At 45.0% G+C, this 19,509-nt stretch overlaps 1 protein-coding gene across 2 annotated transcripts in view; it reads left to right on the top strand.

Moving 5' to 3' along the window:
• The window catches only part of GBA1 (glucosylceramidase beta 1), an 85,344-nt gene that overhangs the window by 40,167 nt on the left and 25,668 nt on the right, over window positions 1-19,509 (top strand). For both annotated transcript variants that reach the window (XM_085639878.1, XM_085639879.1), the window contains exons 8-9: window positions 4,508-4,732; window positions 10,873-11,036. In XM_085639878.1, the coding sequence (XP_085496004.1) occupies window positions 4,508-4,732; window positions 10,873-11,036 (389 nt within the window). The remainder of the gene's footprint in view (window positions 1-4,507; window positions 4,733-10,872; window positions 11,037-19,509) is intronic.

Here is a 19,509-nt window from a genome sequence, read left to right as displayed (position 1 = left end):
TGATCATACTCCTACGGATTCATGCACAGTAATCAATAGTGCTCAACGGATCGTATAGTCACCTGAGGTGTGGCACCATAACTGACGGAAAGGAGGCTTTTTCACCAGGGATAGAAAAAGAATCCAGTGCACCTTCGCTTGCTGCCAAACAAAAAGCACCAAGTAAGCGCTCCTGCGCGTGTGGCCAAAGTACAAAGGATAATGCAATCGCTCCTGCGCGTGCTGTCAAACTAACCAACCAACCAACCAAGCTAGCGCTCCTGCGCTTGTCTTTGGGCACCAAGAATATCACTATGTGCACCAGCGCTAGCCACAAAGTAAGGAGCGCTTGCTCCAAGCACAGAGGAAAAGGCTATGCCCACCAGCGCTAGCCACAAGTAAGGAATGAGCAAGCGCTCCTGTGCAGGTGGCCAAAGTACAAAGGATAATGTAAGCGCTCCTGTGTGTGCTGCCAACCAAGCTAGCGCTCCTGCGCTTGTCTTTAGGCACCAAGAATACGGCTATGCTCACCAGGTCTAGCCACAAAGTTAGGAATGAGCAAGCGCTCCTGCTCCAAGCAGAGAGGAAACAGCTATGCGCACCAGCGCTAGCCACAAGTAAGGAATGAGCAAGCGCTCCTGCCCTTGCTCCAAACAGAGAGGAAATGGCTACGCGCACCAGTGCTAGGCACAAGTAAGAATTGAGCAAGCGCATCAGGGCGAGCCACAAACAAGGAATAAGCAAGCGCTCCTGGTCTTGCTTCAGCCGAAGATATCTGAATGGGGCTTCCGAAGTGCTGAACGCACGGACTCCAGCGAGGTGATGGCAATAATCTAAAGCACTGTTCGGGCAGGCACAGCAGGCTGTTATGCAGTTTACCCCGGAAGTGCTAATCAGCTGTTCTGGCGTCTGCTTCCCTTGTAGGGAAGCTAGACCGCCAACTGGCATGATACGTCCTGACGTCACCAAGTGCCATGGAAATTAATAGACGGGCGCGCACCACACACACCCGCCAGGCATGCTGCTCGACGGGAACCATGACAGATACAGAGGAGCAGCGCCAGGCACTCGCAATGGAAAAGTGAGCAAGACAACGAGGCCCCCTTAGGGAAATCTGAATTAGGGAATTTTAATGTGGTGTATGGTGACCTACTGGGGTTTCGGCTCAGCCGGGATCCGGTTGCTCTGCTTTGCAGATGATAACAAATCAATTGGGATGGGGCGGCACAGACAGGAGCTGAAGCTAAACCGGCACGAACAAAAGCATAGTCCAGACAATGGATTTAAATACATTTTAAAAAACACACTCCCTGAAAGTCTGTGTTTTCGATTCTGTGACTGTCCGCAAACCAAAAAATGATCACGCGCCTAGGGAGAGGAGGAGGGGCGAGGGAAAGTGGTGAGCAAGGACAACGGGAGGGGGTGTGAGCAAAGGCGCTTGGATAGCGGGTAGGGCTCGAAGATAGCAGTAGATCCTAGATATCCAAAGAGGGAAGGAGAGGGCTGAGGGAAGCGAGAGATGGCGCAGGACCTTTCAATGCCAAAAAACAGAGTGCGCCGAACAAAGAATAAATAAACCGACAGTAAGGGCACATGTAACGGGCAGTCGCCAGGAAAGTGAAACACATCCAAAGGCGGGGCAAAATGCAGCGTTTCACCAATCAAAAGAAAGCAATCTTGAAAGGCACAGGAAGTAGCAAATGGACAGTGGTGGGAGTGGCCTTAGCCCACAGAGGGATTACCACATTCCTCGCAGAGCAGCGAATGCACACTGCCTTTAGGCTCGACCTAAAAAGGAAGAGAGAATTCCTGAAAAGCTTGAGTGCACAAGGCAGAGAGCTGTGAAGGTGATTCTTTTCTTAGAACAAGTCGAAACGGACAGTTTCAAAACTGTTCAAATCTTCGTCCAGGAGCCTTCTAACAATATGTGACTCTTGACTCTCCAGCTGCATCTGGTTTGTAGTTGTCATCCTAAAATCTGATTACATTACCCATGGAGGAACCAATGCCGGAAGAGAGATCACCCTTCACCATGATGAGAGCATTGTGTGTAAGTAACAGATTCCCCATTCACACCATTACATATCATCTGTGCTGTTTGCTTCTCAACCTCTTATCTGGTCTTACTCTGATACAGTTGTTCCACAGTAGGGTACCAAGAGTATGAATTTGGTCTGAAAACTCACAGGCAAGTCCTAGGACTTAAGGAAAAAGTTCAAAAACTTGTTCAAAAACTTGGTAAATCTGAGTTTTTGAGTCTGCCATATTTGTAGAGATTTTTTTGTAAATATCAAGTCATAATCATTTCTGTTTAAAAAAAATTACATACTTTCTTTTGAAAGGTTATAAATGTTTTTCATCAGGAAGTGGCGCTGAGTTTTAAATATTTTTTACTAAAAAAAAATATATATCAAATAAACATTCCATCAGTCCTTTCTAACTCCTGAATGGTGTGTGTATATATATATCACTGAAAAAACCATAGGTTTCACACATGTTATAGTTAGCTGGACATTTTACTGATAAAAAACCAATGAAATTCCCCCGTTATAATTACTGTAGGCAACTATAACTCACGCGACTGCAATCCTCTGCTGATGCTAATACTGTATTTAGACACTTATTTGCCCATGTCTTCTTCCATTAAATTTTAGCTATACATATATTACAAATATTTTTTTTTCATAAAGACACATATGTCATCAGCAGAGGATTACGGTCGCGTGAGTTATAGTTGCCTACAGTAACTATAACGGGGGAATTTCATTGGTTTTTTTATCAGTAAAATGTCCAGCTAACTATAACATGTGTGAAACCTATGGTTTTTTCAGTGAATTTGCAAGGTTTTTTTAAATGCTAATTCCTAACTATAATGTGTGTGAAACCTATGGTTTTTTCAGTGAATTTGTACGGTTTTTTAAATGCTAAGTTACTTTACGCCATTTGTGGCGTGCGCGCCCACTTAACGCAGTTCGTCCGTGCGCGCACGGTGCAGTGAGCACGCGGTGCACTTCGCGCACCGCGTGCCCACGTTACGCTAGATGGGCCATGAACGCACGATGCACTTCGCGCACCGTGCGCACATGGAGGTCATATGATGAGCATCGTTGTGACAGGTAAAATATAGGTTTTGTTTATCTCTGATGAGCCATGCACAAATGGTGCCCTTCGGGCACCTTTTGCACACGGGGTGGGGAGAATGTGGATATTTTTTTTTTTTATTATTATTTCTTACTGTACGCGTACGGTAAGCGTAATCGGCGAAATTTTCGAAAAAATTAAAATTGCCTTTTTTCACTTGGGGGATCGTTGGGGACTCCCTCGACATGGCTAGGTGCTTGGGAGCTGTGTAAACAGCCCCTTTACATGATTTGCACTTTGTTTTTCAACCCCCTGTCAGAGTGCGAGAGAGAAAATGGCGGCCGCCGCTTCCTGGTTTCGACCGATTCGAATGTTTACTAAGATCTAAGGGCCAATCAGAATCGCGCACGCCACCGTACGCGTACGGTAAGCGCACCGTAAGCGCACCGTAAGCTGGCTCAGATATATATATATTGATTTAAAGGCTATTTTCTCATAATCTACTGAACAGATTTACACCAAACCTACAAAAGGCACTTCCTTGACCTGAGGACTACCTCTCTGCCAAATTTCAAGTAATTCTGTTCAGCCGTTCGGGCTGTAGCTGTGTCTAAAGGTCCTATGGAAAAATGCATGGGAAAAACGCGTTTTGGGACCCCCCTTTTATCTCAGCCCCCGCTTGATGAATCCCCCCGAGACTTTCAGGGTAGGAGCGGAGCGTAGCGCCCCACCTATTTTGAAAAATTCGCGAGGATTCGTCAACCGGCGCCAAAGTTATTCAAAATAGAATGTTGCGGATTTCCTATGGAAACGTGGTCCTAACTATAACTACCTACTATATATTTTTTAATTGACATTTTCAAATTCGAATCCCTTCAATTACTTTTATACTTTACAATGTTTTGTGTTAGTTGCTAAATCATCTTGTTTGAAATCAATGTTTGCCAATAAATACAATTCAATTTAGAAGATCTAAGCCTTGTGAGAATAGAACTTCATCTGTGGAGGAGTTTGGGGAGGGAATCTTGGGTCTCTTATGTGCACCTCGTACCTCAATTGGACAATAGACCACACTTTTGGGTCTGTCCACCAACCTACCAGGAATGCTGTTTAACAGCTAGTGTGGTAGTCTCACTCCGCAACTTGAATTGTTGCAAATATGACGGTGGTTGCTTCAATTGCTACGAGAGGTCAACGGGGCCGTTCAACATCTCTAAATGTGAAGGATGGGCACTCAGTCTGGGCGATGGAGTTCTTTTCTTTGTCACTCTTACTTAATACATCCTGTCTCCTGCACTCTAAATCAGGCCCTAAGTTTATATGTTGAGCTTTTGGATGTCATTAAGACCAGCCTTACTGAATATGTAAGTCAGGCAAAGATTACTGTGACATTTAAATCCCTGTGTAAAATGTCTTACCCCATACATGGTCTCCTTCTCCCTCTTAGGTGCTGAGTGACCGTCATGCCGCAAAGTACATCCATGGAATTGCAGTGCACTGGTACTTCGATGCACTTGTTCCTGCTGGCCTCACCCTTGGCACTACTCACCATCTCTTCCCTGACTACTTCCTCTTTGCCACGGAGGCCTGCAACGGATTCCTGCCCTGGGAGAAAGGGGTGCTTCTTGGCAGCTGGGACCGTGGCAACAAATACAGCCACAGTATTATTGAGGTATGTGGCACTTAAGTCAACAAACACAGCCAAAATGTCTTTCAAGTAATTTAAAGTTGGGCCTAGCAAGTACAGCTCTAGTGTCATCAAGGTCATTTGTGTGATTTGTATCAAACCCCAATGAGGCATGTGTGTTTTCTAGTATTGTGCATTTCTCTCACTCCCTCGGATAACTAACTTAAAGCTCCTAAAGGTTCACCTACCCAAGTTCTCTTATTAGTATGACTAGAGTCACAAGATGTCTTCTCTCAACATGGCTAGATCACAAATTGAACAGTAAGTTGAGTCGATAGCCATTCAAATATTATGGACAGTTTCGAGAAATGGCCATTTTCAAAACGAGCATTGACAAAATATGCTGTTTGTGTACATTCATTGTTTTTCTGTGTTTTATACAAAGGAGGCAGTTGTGATATGCCAGACAGTTGGTACCTGCGCTGATGTGCTCAGGTGCAGAGTGGAAGGGTCGACTGGGCTGTGTGTGTCCTGTTTTCTGTCTCACCGTTTGAGGTTGCAAAATCAGGACAGCTGGGCCACTGTGGAAGTGGGTCTCTGTGGTGCTGTCGTCACTCAACTGCTGCTTGGTCTTTGTCTCGGAGTCTGGACTGGACTGTCACAATCTTGGCTTGGTGCAAGGTGTCTGGCGCCCCGGTGACTGGTCCTGTGCAGCTCCGGTTAGTCCTGGTCTCCTCTCATTTGGTGGTGGTGGGGGGGGGGGGGAGGGGGGGCTGATCTGACCTTCAGGAGCACAGGTAGCTCTTTCTGGAGGGGGGTGGGGGGGGGGGGACTGTGGCATCGGGCTGGCTGGTGAGTGGCAACTCGGTGAACCGGACTGTGCTCTTCGGTGCCTGTGGACTGCAGGGGAGTAGCTTCTCTCCTCCAAGGGAGCTTGCTTGGCAATTTGCGAAGAGCTGTCAGACTCTCGGGGTTTTTTAAAGCTGTTTATCAGTTAAAGGGGGAGGGGAATGAACAACAACGGTCTCAATAATAATAATTTATTTTGAGACCCTCAACCACACGATCACATTCTGTGCTGTATGTAACCTCTGCTTAGTGTGGTTCTGTGGATACCCAGTGGCACCTGACAAGTATTTAGAGCGGTGGGGCAGGTGGTACTAAAATAAAAAATACATTGAAAAAGTGCACTTACCTTCCTGGTTTGCCGCACAGCGTCCTCCTCGTCTCTCCTCGAAGCCCCGGGACCCAGGCAACTGCACTACCCAATCCTGGCGCAGCCCAGCTGTTTAAGACAGCTAGATTGGAGAAGTTTAAAATGCAGGTGTGTGACTGGCCGTTGCAAGATGGACAGCCAAAGGGACACGCACACTTTAAACATAAGTTCACAGCTCCTTGCAGCCACTCAGCAGCAATTGCCCAGCCCCATCCTGACACTCGGTTAAGGATGGGTTGCTGAAAAATAAAATGGTTATTAATAAACTTTCTTAACATTTTATTTGTTAGCTCTAGAGAATTTTTTTTAGAGGGGCAACACTCTGCTGTCTTGGTGGAGCTGCTCCTCGATAGCATCATCATTGGGTCCTGTCACTTGAGTGTCCCATTCTCCAAGTGACTGCATAACCTCCATCAGCAAGGAGACTGTCTGAATATCGACAGTGGTGAGAGAGTTAAAATTATCTCCTAGGCAGGGGTTGGCGCCAAAAGTCCCCAACAGTCTTAAGTTCTTGCTGTTTCTTGCGACTCTTCTTTGTCCTCTCTCCTTGATCCGTTGAATCGAAGTTCCTGGTGTCAAGGGTGCCACCTAAATACTCAATTTAGGGGTGTTACGGGAAGTGGCCAGTAGTAGCCAATACGCTACTTACCTTTAGGGTATCTACACCCTCTATATGACCACTTCCTGTGGGAAGTGGGCTTAACCTTGACCCAGAGATCCTAATTCAACCAAAACTAAGATGGTAGAATTATGAAAGTCATGTCTACTTCAGGTAGCCCACCTTGGGGGTGGTAGTAGCGTAAGAGGGGAACACGCCGCCTAATTATCTAATTTTCCCGCCTGTCCTAGTGCCAAAGGTGCCCGGAGCAGTGGGTGGCATTTCCCCTGTCTGGGGAAGCCTTGGGTTGTATATCAGAGGCCTTTGAAGCCTCCTGCCTTGGTATGCTGATAACTTAGCCATTCTACTTGGAGGGGGTGACCACACCTGTGGCCGGAGCTAACATGGTTTCTGCTGTCTGAGAGCGTGGGACCTTCACCTGCAGGGGGTCAGAAACCTATAGCAGGCTGGTCTGCACTAGTCAGCAGTACACACGTAGTCTGTAGGTTTTCAAGGGGCACCTCAAAGGCGCCCTCAGGGCGCATGTATTAATAAATTAATCACTGGAATCCGTGTGGGCTTATTAATACGAGATGTTTGATACCAAACCTCTAGTTTTAGTGAAGCCATCACGCAGCTGGAGAACTCATAAACCCCAGTGCTCAGCACATATACTCAGAATGGCTTCTCTGTTCACTTGTATATCTAAGAATCAACTTCGACATCACAGGGGCATATCTGCTCATGCAGATATGTCCACCCATGTTGTATCGTGCACCCTGCCTTAGATCTGTAAGCCTGCTGTAGGAGTGACTTACCTATACTTGTATGTAGGCATGGCAGACAGGAGGTGTGCCATGTTGTGTCTTCACTTGTCTCTGTGCCTTTGCGAAGCAGCCTGCAAAGACAGTTTGCATGTTGGTGCTGATGGGTCTCTTAGGGTGGCCCAATACATGCTGCAGCCCTTAGAGACCCTCTGTAGCTTCCAAGCCCTTGGTACCAGGAGTACCATTTACTAGGGACTTACGGGCGGGACTAAAGATAGTCCCAATTAGAAGAACAGTTGTACAATTTTGGGAAAGCGATACGGAACTGGTGACCAGGTAAGCAAGAACCCAGTGCACTTCTGTCAAAACTGCATTAGATACCATGTCAAAAAAGGGGCCCTTTCCTACACTGAGCAGCTGCAGAAAAGTATACGTCCTCTGAAAGGAAATTACTCTTTTTGCATTTTCTCCCCCACATTTTGGGACTGATCCTGTTTGGTTTATCGACCCAGAGAAGGCATGGAGGCCTGCTAACCAGACTCTGTGCCAGTGTCCTAACCCTATAAAAAGTGTATGTCGAATTAGCTATCCCCATTTGGCAAGAACTGACTTATTTATAAGTCCCTAATATATGGTACTCAGAACCTGTAATGCAGAGTGTTCACCCAGGGCTTCAGCACTGCTTGTGCCACCCGGTATGTGACAATGTATAAAACGATTCCCAACCTGCTACTGCAGATTGGAAGGGCAGTGGTAAGACTGCTAATTCGACTTTGCCATTTAAACTAATGGCTAGGCCCCACCTGCTTCCCTTAGCAATATATGTAAGTCTCCCCTAAGGTAGGCCTATTGAGCCCTAAGGCAGGGAGATGTTTATTATAGCCTTATAGCTCACTGCCGAGGGTGTTACCAGTTGTTAAGACCCTGAACATGAGTGAGGCCTATGACGAGGGAGAGGGCCTTAATCAACTGTATAGCCCGAGGCAGAAGAACTATAAGGCTATTAGAACATTCAACCTGCTAAAGGTTGAACGTTCTAAATTAAAAAGAAAGAAACATGAAGACTATCATTGTAGTGTTGGAGCTCTGTGCTTATACAAGCCATTATAAGCCCTGAGCTACTCCTTTCTCTACATTTGTGCTCTCAGCATTTCAATGTTCTAATATTAAGTAGAACGCGTATTTTTATATGTCTTAACAGCAACGCTTTTGAATTGTATAAGGGCTAGTAGCCATATTGGCTAACACAGGGTTACCGACTGACCCCTCAGCCCGGTTAACTTATGACTGGGACTACTTAGCTGGGTACAGTAAGGTATCAAATAAATAATTGTGTAATTTAACCAAACTTGATGTCCATGTCGGATTTAATGTAACTATTAAAGAAATGCAACTTTTAGAAAGTTGCCAGTCTGTGACCCAGTTGTCCAGTGGCCTCATATGGTCAGTGGTAAACAGACAGCTTTCTGCCTGCCTGGGGAGTCATGTGATTGACTCCCAGGCTTAGTAACAATAGCAACCTGCTACAGGATGAGGTGTTACTTCCCTTTTGCATGAAACCATTCGGTGTTATCCCAAAAGATGCAAAGCTGCCTTTGGTGGGCAAATGGCGTTCACACTCCTGACGGGCCGCCCTTTCTTCAGGTAGCTATGCTGTAGACCGGGATACAGAGGGAAGATCAGTACCCAACCCAGTTTTCCAGTGGGCGTGTAGCCCACGAGTAGCCGCACCTCCAAGGTGGGCTACCAAGCTTCTGACATCCAAGGAAGGGTCCCGCCATCTTGAGAGGAGACAGAATAGTGCACTCTGGGATTTCTAGATACCATACATAGCCAGAAAGTCATCACCAAGTAAGAGGAGACCTGGTAGCCCATTGGCTAGTGCTCCCCAACCCCAGGCACTTTCTGGGAATAAATATGGCACCCTGAACCTCAGATCATGTCGGAACTGGTACAAAGATAAAAGGAGGACTGCCCTGCTGCTCCCTAGACTGCACAAAGAAATCTGCACAGTCTGCTGGACTGCACATTAACATAGCAAAGAGAGGACTGTACCTGTGGCTCCTGGCTCCTAGCTCAGGAAAACGTTGTTCCTCACATCAAAGGAGTGACTCAAAGTAACAGTGGACTGACCCCCTAGGAACCCACACCAGGGTCAGCACAGCTGAAGTAGCCCACATCGACAAGTTGATGGCCACTACAGAGGATTCACAACTAGCTGCTGCTGGGCATTCCAAAACACCGATACTCAAAGGCCAAAAGTTGCACCCGAGTCAGCCGGACTCTGGAGTGCTGTCTAGAGTCCAGAGTGGTTTCCCAAGAGGGATACCAGCCTCCATGAAAGTATCCCGCTGGGACCACGTTCTTTGAAAGTTACATTTGATGTGTTTCTTCTTTTTGATGTCTGTGGGCATGTGCCCGACTGTCTGATGGTGAGCAAAAACGTGCAGGTTTGTGTTCCTGCCTATGAATGATATAGTATGTGTGCACCACATGAGAAATAAACAGGTGATATGTTACAAAAACATATATATCACAATTTGAAAATAAATTTTGGCAAGATCCAGTTGCGTTTCCTCCTTTATTGTTGTATCACTTGATATTCATAAAAACATCAGCCAATGCAATTCGTCCAGTGAAACATTGGACTTCTTCAGGGCAGAGATAATTTGGTGCGTCCGTGTCAGAGCAGCCAAAGGGCAGGAAGCATTCCTTTATTATATGAGCCAAAGAGCGGTATCTGTTTAATATCACAGTGAAAAGTCGCAATCCTCACACTGCATGGATCAAGTAGGCATCTCAAAGGGTCATACAAGGGCTACAGTCCATGCAGCAAATCCAGGAAAATCCCAGTTCCTTGTTTATATTTCCAATAATAAGTGACCTTAGGATGGATGGGAAATGAACCACCCTGCCGAGTACACTTCAATTGGTGTCAACAGGGTTAAGGAAGCTCTATACAACACGGCGTCTTCCTCGATGCATACAGTATGTGTGTAATGCTGCAGAGGGTTGTGTCCATACCTGAGAACTGTTGGGGTCTGTAATGTTTATGCATCAGATCTTGGTGCTTCTGGGTCAGGGCTATTTTCTCAGAGCCACCAACAGTTTTCACAATACATTTGAAGATTAGTTCTCCCATCTATTTCTTCCTGCTTTGTGAACCCCTTACAAGATAAATGGTAACCAAATTTATGAACTTCTTATTTTCAAGCTTTTTATTTTGTGGCAAAGTTGATCTTTCTTTTTGTAAACCCAATACACATTGATCACACATCATACACCTCACCTTTGTGAGTGATTCTAGATGGTATCAGATGCGACTGCCTATTTGGTTTGTGGTTTGCCTACAGGAATATACATTTGCTGTTGTACAATTGTTGATTTAGCTTCACTGACTTTGTGTGCCTTCCTGTCTATAACACTGTGGATTTCTATTGTCTAATATTTCTTCCTTTAAGTGAAAAGTTTGGTGATGTAATTTGCTGTAGGTGACTGTAGAGGGGTTCTCTCTCTCTCTCTGACCCAGAGTTTGACCTTGAGTGGTTGTCCTCACAGCCCCATGGTGACCTCATGATGCATACTTCTCCTCTCCCTGGTGCAGGACCTCAATAATTATGTGACAGGCTGGACAGACTGGAACTTGGCTCTAAATGCACTGGGTGGCCCTAACTGGGTGAAGAACTACGTTGACAGCCCGGTGATTGTTGACCCGGAGAAAGACTTATTCTACAAGCAGCCTATGTTCTACCACATGGCTCACTTCAGGTAAGGGCATAGGTACCAATTGATGGGGAGTTGGCGCCTTTAGGAGAAATGCGACTCAGGGTTTGTTTTTGTTATGCCTGACCTTTAGATGAGGTGGTTGGACAGCCTTTTGGTATAATTTTCGCCCTACGACTGTTCATATAAAGGCCCTTCTCAACGTATGTAGTGTGCTACCTGCCTACTCAACTATACTGCCACAGTAATCCACCCTATCTAGCTTGAGACCTGTAGGAAAGTGAATATTGTGTGGTATCGCTGGGTAGCCTTACCATGAAACAGTATCACAACACCCCAAAGATGGTCATGGGATTCACACAAAAACATTGTTAGCTCAGTACTGGTGGAGTGGCAAAGAACAGTCGGGCTATACAAGAGGAACATGGAAGTGTTTGGAACATGGAGTGAATTTTATCTTACTTTTGACACCAAAACGAATGAAATAGCATACATATAACAGGTGTTATAGAATTTTGAAGCAATATTAAATCAGTGCAGTAAAATACATATACAAATTACATTGTGGTCAATGGCAAAATCCACTAGTGACAATCGGTTACTTGCTGATCAAGTTACTTGGAATCCTTATAGGGTTATGATCATGCGGGCCCCAGGATCAGGCCGCAACAGTGAGATAAATTTTACCTACCCCATGGAGTCCGGGAACAGAGTTGTTCTGGCTGTCCTTGGTGCCGTTTTTAAATCAAGGTAAGGGAGATAGAAGGAGATGTGGTCCATTCACCTTCCGGCAAGTCGTTTATAATCAAAAATAGAATGGATCACTTGTACCTGATTTCCAGGGTTATATGGTTTTTCATCTATTCCTTAAAAACCCCTCATTCACGTTTAGGTGATTCGTAGGGCGGTATATCTTGATTCTCCGCCTAAAAAACGTGACCGCATCATCATTGGGTTTTGTTTATGCTTCCTCCACCCGGAGGGAACCGCTGGATATTTACAGTAGTGATTTAGGCAGAGAAACAAGATATACCGCCCTACGAATCACCTAAACGTGAATGAGGGTTTTTTAAGGAATAGATGAAAAACCATATAACCCTGGAAAACAGGTACAAGTGATCCATTCTATTTTTGATTATAAATGTCCTTGGTGCTGAACAGGAACCGCAGGCGGTTCTGTTTTTACCGCCTACACGGCGCTGCCAGAAACAAAATGCAGATACACAACAGGTACACAGCTGCTGACGTCGGCTGATGGTTGCATGATGTTCCCTGTAGGGGCAGCTTCGAGTGTGGGGGGTCGGTTATCGGATTAGTGAACAACAAGCCTTGGCAGCGTTAAGCACAGCAAAAACATTCTGGATCTTCACTAGGTCTGGGGGAGTAAGTAGTGGCCTGAAACTACAACTCCCACAATGCACTGGACTACCTGGATTTGGGCTATCCGTCGGAGGGCCCACTGTCCTGTGTTACTTTGGCCGAGGTGAGTATTTTTACCTTCAGTGTGCAGGGTACTAGTGTCACTTGTCCAGGGAAGACAGAGGGTGATTCTGGCTCCCACAAGGGTCCGTGTTTTTGGGAGTGTTGAGTCTTGGCCAAGGATGCGGGTCGTTCACTCAGTTCCAAGTATGTTGCCTCAGGATTAAAGTATCCCTCTTTTGCTTTGTGCAGTGGGCAAAGTCCTGTTGTCGGCAACACGGTTCTCCTCTTTGAAGTAAGTTGTTCAGATCTGATATTATGGTGTCGGGGGGGTAAATCCTAGATTTAGGGGAGTTAGTGGTGTGGGAGCTAGTAGCCAATGGGCAGCTATTTCCTGCAGCTAATCCGCCCCTGATGTGACCACATCCAATAGTGTAGGTCACCTTTTCTACCCAAAGCCCACTATTTATGCCCTCCTGAAGATGTCAGAATTTGGTTTAAGGTGTACAGATCAGGTTGCCCATCCTAGAGGTGTGCAGCAACAAATGATGGATGGAATGCTGAATAAATCAAACATTCAACCTCAGTCAAGTGATCTGCGTTAAATCCATCATTCTTTTTCTCACCACGCCACCTCAGTTTGGATCCAGCCATATGTAAATCAGTGTTGACCCTACTCCTCCTGGGAACAGTCAAGCCCGAACTGCCAAGCCGGGTCCTCCCTAGACCGGAAACAAGCATCCTGGGACCGGTTTCAGTGTATCAACCCTCATCAGCCAGGGTAGCTGGATTCCAGTGGAACAGCGAGCAAGGGACCCACTTCTGGGCATACCCATCTCACTTAGGGCAACAATTGCTGCAGCATCAAATGTTGGACCCTAGAGGTGTGGCCAACCTTCCTGTACACCTCCTGCATATCTAGTTTCCCACCTTGCCCGGATGCAAATGTGCCTGGGGCAGGGGAAGGACTGTTTCCTCCACTGAGAGTGAGCCCTAATGCATATCAGAGGCGATGTGGTCTTTGAAGTTCACCGCCCTGATGTGCCACTTCACCAGCCTGCTTGGGAGGAGGGTAAGGTAAGGTAAGCTAATGTTTATTATATGCTTAGTTAATAAAAAACATTGCATAAAATTACTAATTAAAAAATACAGCTGATTAAAATGCATAGGATTAACTCATTACTATCTCATTCGTGTAAAATGCTGAGTCCGCCGTTACATAATCATATCTCGAGTCATTTTAAAGGAGAGCCACATTCAGCACATCTATGTTCCTGTGAGCAAAGTCTCAGTGGGGATCATTCTTTCCATAGACATAAAATATTATAAATCAAGTTATTCTAAAATAAGGAGATTAAGCACATTTGTCATTAGCTTAAAATATTTAAAACTAGATGGTGCTATCACCAATACGATTGCTCTAAAAATCTAAAAAGCCTAATTTTGATTTGAGAATGGAAAGAAAATACCTGCCGTATCAAAGCAATAATCATGAGGTGTCTGCAGCCTTTAAAGATGCTCCAAGGATTGCAGATCACTGTCTTGAAAAATTATATTATAAGCAGGATAAAAATAGGCTGGTTGCTTGACGGCGAAAGATGTGGCTAGAGGTTGTTCATTAGCTTTTGTTCCTGCTCCGCCGTCCTTTTTTTCCGGTCGCGTCCAAGAAACGAACCAGACAGCAGGCCAGCCGGATGTCCTCTCCCTCAAAGTAAGCCTTCACTGCCTGTCCGCATGATCTTATCTGTAGTCTTTTCAGGGCAGGCTTTAGCTTAGCTCTTTGTTCCCTGTCTAAACCCTTGCATATACACAAGAGGTGTAGGATATCTTCCTTTGCCTCGGCACACAATCTGCACGATGTTATTGATTGTATCTGTTTCCTTGGGAGGGGGGGGGGGGGGGGGGTACATGCAGCAATGCTGGTAAAATGCACATCCTCCGGTGCTGAATGTTTTCTTTTTTGGCCCTGGTAAGCCCAGCGCCCAGATAAGGTTGGGGAGAGCAGCTGTTATAGCTCTGGATGACAAACCATCCATGTGCCCTTTCTGAAAGGTTAGCTTTATCCTCGACTCTGGACAAGATATTTACTGTTTTGTTAACAAGCTCCTTGAAGCTTTTATGGACCCCGATTGTGCACCAGGGGACTTTTAAGGCCAGGCTGTTGATTAAGTCTTTTAGATAAGTCATAGCTGCACTTTCTTTTTTCCGGTTAAGTTCATTCCATAAATATTCGTTTAATGACCCTGGCTCTGCTCTCATTATTTTGTGCCAGCATTTTAAATATGCCCCCTTACTTGCTAGCTGTTTCGGTAGGCCAAACTCTAGTCTTATTTGGGCTGGTGATGTGTACCGTGGGAGATAAAAAAAATATTCTCATATCCTTTGTTACCGTCCTGTCCAAGGATGTCGGCAACTCTCCCTCCGAGGCACTCACTTCCATAGGTGACAGTTGGGAGGAGTTTTGCTCGAATTACCTGTAGTAGGGGGTGAAGCTCGGGCCGCTTTTATTATGTTTAATGTTTTTAAATGCGACTGCTATTAAAGTTCCTTTACCTTTTTATAGTTGCTTTTTGCGGAAGGAACGTTCCTTTATTGTCTAAAATTACACCCAGATATTTAAATTCTCCTATGATATCGAGTTTCAGACCTTCTAACTCCCATTGAAAACAGTGTGATTTATTTTTCTGGTTAATAACCATCACTTCAGTTTTGCCCAGATTTATGCGTAGTCCATTCTTGTTTGAAAAACTACTTATGGTATCGATCAGGTGTTGTAAGCCAATTGCAGTATGGCTAATCAGAACCAGATCATCTGCATAAAGCAAATTCGAGAGGGATAGACTGTTGCAGGGATTCTGCTTATGCACAGAACTATGCGCAGGAAGCAAGGACCTCAGAGAATTGTGGTGTACCAGAAACTCCCCTCAGAACCCCTATCCGACTAGCTTAGTGTCACATTCGTTATCCGAGATTTAGCTCGGCGGTCCCAATGTATAGACAACCCAGAACAAGCGACTTAGATACTCTCAGGAGTGGTGGGAATCCGAAATACCCGTTGGTAGCTATATATCAGTCCACAACAGAATAACAAAGACACGGTAAAGTTTAAAGAGTTTATTTTATAAAGCTCGCGTCCTAAGATGCAGTACTTTGGCTAACACAAGCAGACAAATGGTTAGGATCAGCACCATCAGCATTGTTACAATTTCATAGAAAATGAAAGGAGCAATCATAATAATAATGACAGTGGAAAGCAACCACCCTCCTTTCTCTAGCAACTAATAAGGTATTATTAGACTAATAGAAGGTCTCTTAGGCTTGCATGGGGGACCCCATACCTTATAGATCAGCTGAGTGGAATCACATCACAGGATCAGCTAGGCTCTCTCCTGCAACAGCTCTTCGTTTCGAATGTAACAGAAAACATGCTGCTCTGTAATATTAAAGGGCTCGTCTTTCAGGTATTGGCAGCTGTATGTATGTTATGGCTAAGAAGTGGTACGATCAACCTGAACACAACAACCTGCCCCGTCTAGTGACCCAGACTCGTGCTTTACACGGTGTACAGACCAAGGTCACAGCTCACTGTTAAGGATGTTAAACAACAGACGGTTCTCGTGTGAAGCAAAGTAGAGTCAGCAGTTCTCGAATGAATAACATGTAACAACAGTGTCGCGTGCAAAAGCAGCAGAAGCAGCAAGCTGGCTTTCTAACAGCCATCGAGGTTATGCTAACTTAGCGTTGTACATAGGGCGTGGTTAACCCACACTACACCCCCCTTTGATCGGACTACTAACCACTAGGGGCGCACTTATCAAGAACGCAGAGTTCAAGTTAGAAAGAACGGAACCAAGGGTATGAACCATAAGTCCATATAAGGTAAGTGTAAAGTTCGAAAAAGAAAAAAATTCAAAAACAGAAAAAGATGTCGTCAGGTGGACAAAACCATGAAAAAATGGGGAAAAAACGACATTGACCGATACCTCATGGGTAGACCAGGATAAAAAGTCAATCCATAAAAGTATAGGCACAATAAGTTGCAACAGCCTCTAAGAGGAAATCATTGGAGCGTTCCGCAAAAGTATCTGCCATCCAGTTTAACAAGGGAAAGGAACACACGTGTTCACTCACAATAGGAGCCTCTAGCACCACTCGGGGACAACAGGAAGGTTCCTCGATATAACTGCGTCCCAGAAAGTCAATCGCAGCCTCTTCAATGGCCCAATTTCCAAGGACTCCATGTGCCGCACCCAAGGCCATAAACCCAACACCAGAACATTCATACTCATGAGCCGTTAAGGGGCCCATCAGTTGCCCAAAATCCGGTACAGGTGACCCCGTGGTTGAAAGGCACAAATCCAGAGCCCACTGGAATGGACAATCCAGGCAGTGAAAGACGGGTTGCACACAAGTAAAGAAGGGAAACCGGAAGGATAATCCATACGCGACACTTAAAGTCGCCAGAGGCAACGTGCCACAGTATTCAAGCATCCGGTTACGCAGATGAAACAGCCGGGGCATGTTGTCTCTGTACGCAAGTTGCGCAGCCATTGCGTAGGACGCAAACCAGCAAAAGTATTCCAGCAATAAGGGCAAGAAGCAAAGGAAGACCTCCGAAGACGCTGGGGAAAAAATAGAATGAAAAAATGCGGGAATCACACCAAAAATAGTCTGAAAGGAGGTCACGAGGCCGGAGCCCACTATTTTAAAAAAATGAACTATGCCGGTCGTAGACGAGGCATTAAAGATAGTCTGTATCAATGTTCCAAAATGGAAGGGGAGGTCAGTATTCAAAAGCGCCTGCACCTCCGTGCGGGTGTTTGCCACGTGAAGAAGAAAGGTTTCACGGGACGAAGTTAAAGCGACCTCCCTTTGAGACAAAAGAGCACTTATTCTGCTCATCTGGTTGAACTCTGCGCTCAAGGTTAGAATCGAAGGCCAGATAGAAACATCGAGCCGGCCATGCGGGGGTGGGAAAAGGACATTATTACAGCAAACTACACGCTGTGAAACAGTGACTATGTATGGAATGCCCTTTAGCATCCCACAGCAATTTTCATTATTTAAAAGCAAATAACTACAGTTAGCAAGCAGTGTAAATGAAGGGGTTATAACTGGCACCGGTACACCTTTCAGGACACAAGCCAAATTAGGAGCGTGTACATTGCAAGCACCATGTAATTGTATGTGTCTACACACCACAGAATGATCAGGAGCAGAAGTGCATTCCTCACCTTTCAGATAAACCTCTGTGCCCTCCCGCATGCATCTATATGTAAACGGGAGCGACCAAACCTCGTGCAGGAACGCACTACCAAGTTGTTCATATCTGCCAAGAGCATAATGTTTCATGCACGAACTAAATTTAAAAAGCGAAAAAGGTAAAGTGATCACCCCGTGGATAAGCCACACGGCTGAATTTAACTCCGCAATAGAGAAAGGCAATGGTTCTAATTTCTCAATGTGCAGTAATGAATAAGTCGCATCCTTCATAGACATAAACTGTTGTTTCGCAGTTAAATTGAAAGGGAGGAACAAAGAGGAAACATTCATGTAATCCCATGGGACCTTCCCTGCCTTTAACGTTTGCAAAGTCCATGCAGACTGCATAACAGAACGCAACTGATTCTGGCCATGGTACAACACAGACAAATCATCCTGCACAATGTCTACGACAGATGAAACAATGTTATCTAAAGTATAAATTCTAGAAGACAAGGTATTTATACTATTATCAATCACAGCCAACACTTTTTCCATATTGGCCTGGTCAATAGCACGTAATCTGGATGCAGCCTCAATTTGTGACAGTTTCCAAACTTCGTTGTAAATAGCATATACCCATCTTTTGGACCTGCCTATTGCAGGACCTTTAATAAAATCATTCAAATCAATTTTGTCGTTTAAACGTGACAAATGAAGTTTAACAGACGCTAATGTGGAATGTTGCAGCCACGACTGGCATAACTTACCCACAGAGTAGGTAGTCACAGTGTGTGATGATTCAAAACGAGGATCTACCCTGACTTGAGTGTACCCAGGTGCCAAGGCTAAGAATCGACGTTGACAAGAATATGAACCAGTTTGCCAAACCAACCAACCCTCCGGATTAAATGCCGAAACATTAAAGGTGGTGTTGGAAATAAGGGACTGCAACTTAGTAAGGGAAAGAGCTGTGTAATTACCCCAGCCTGGGTAAGCACCCAGATCCGGGATTGTGGGGGAATTCATTCTTTTAGACGTAGACAAGCCAAAACAAGTCGTCTGAAAAATAGATGAATTCAAAAATAAAATATGGTTAGGGATAAGACAGGCACGATGCAAAGCTTCTGTTCCCCGAACCTGCCATGGTTTAGTACCCCAAACCAATTTAAGATCGATAGTAGCTTTCCATAGCTCATAGCCTCCGACAGCCAATTCGTCCATAAAGGACTTGGAATATAATAATTTGGTATGTGTCAACCTTACCTTCGAGGCGGTTTCAGGCGCCATCTTAAAGTAAAAGGAGGCCGGTTTTGACACACTAAAATCCGAAAAGTATGTGAACTTGTTCACTAACGTTGTAGAACTGCCATGATGAGGGGCTGGACAATGTTCCCATTGTGTGTAATTAACAAAATTACGAAAAGTATTTGCTCTGTGTAGGAAATGTGTGCCATAATGTTGATAACAAAATTGTTCACCGTAATTAGCAGAATTTAAATATAAATCTTCAGCATCAAATGCAGCATAATATTTTAGATCAGAAAATAGTGCTTCTATTGCTTGTACATCCCAATCATCAGATCGGATATTCTGTTTAACTACATCACCCATAGAAACACGAAATACATTAGGCACATTAATCACTTCGGTAGGTCCATGAATTTGAAATTTCACAGCATCCCAAGCGATCCCATCACGCACAGGCCAGGCAGTAATGTTCACAAAAGTCTGGTCCCTTTTCATAATGTGTGATGAGGAATGGGGGGCCAAAGTTCCAGCAATTGATCCAATTGTAGATCGTTCAGTCAGGTAGTGTCCATTTATAATTTTAAAAAACACTACCACAAAGCCAATTGTCATGAACAAAAAAATACATATTAGCACCAGCCAGATG

The sequence above is a fragment of the Triturus cristatus genome, chromosome 12 (assembly GCF_964204655.1).
Source record: "Triturus cristatus chromosome 12, aTriCri1.1, whole genome shotgun sequence".
Lineage (NCBI taxonomy): Eukaryota > Metazoa > Chordata > Amphibia > Caudata > Salamandridae > Triturus > Triturus cristatus.
The sequence above is the reverse complement of the archived record's forward strand: the minus strand, read 5'-3'. Positions and strand labels throughout refer to the sequence as shown.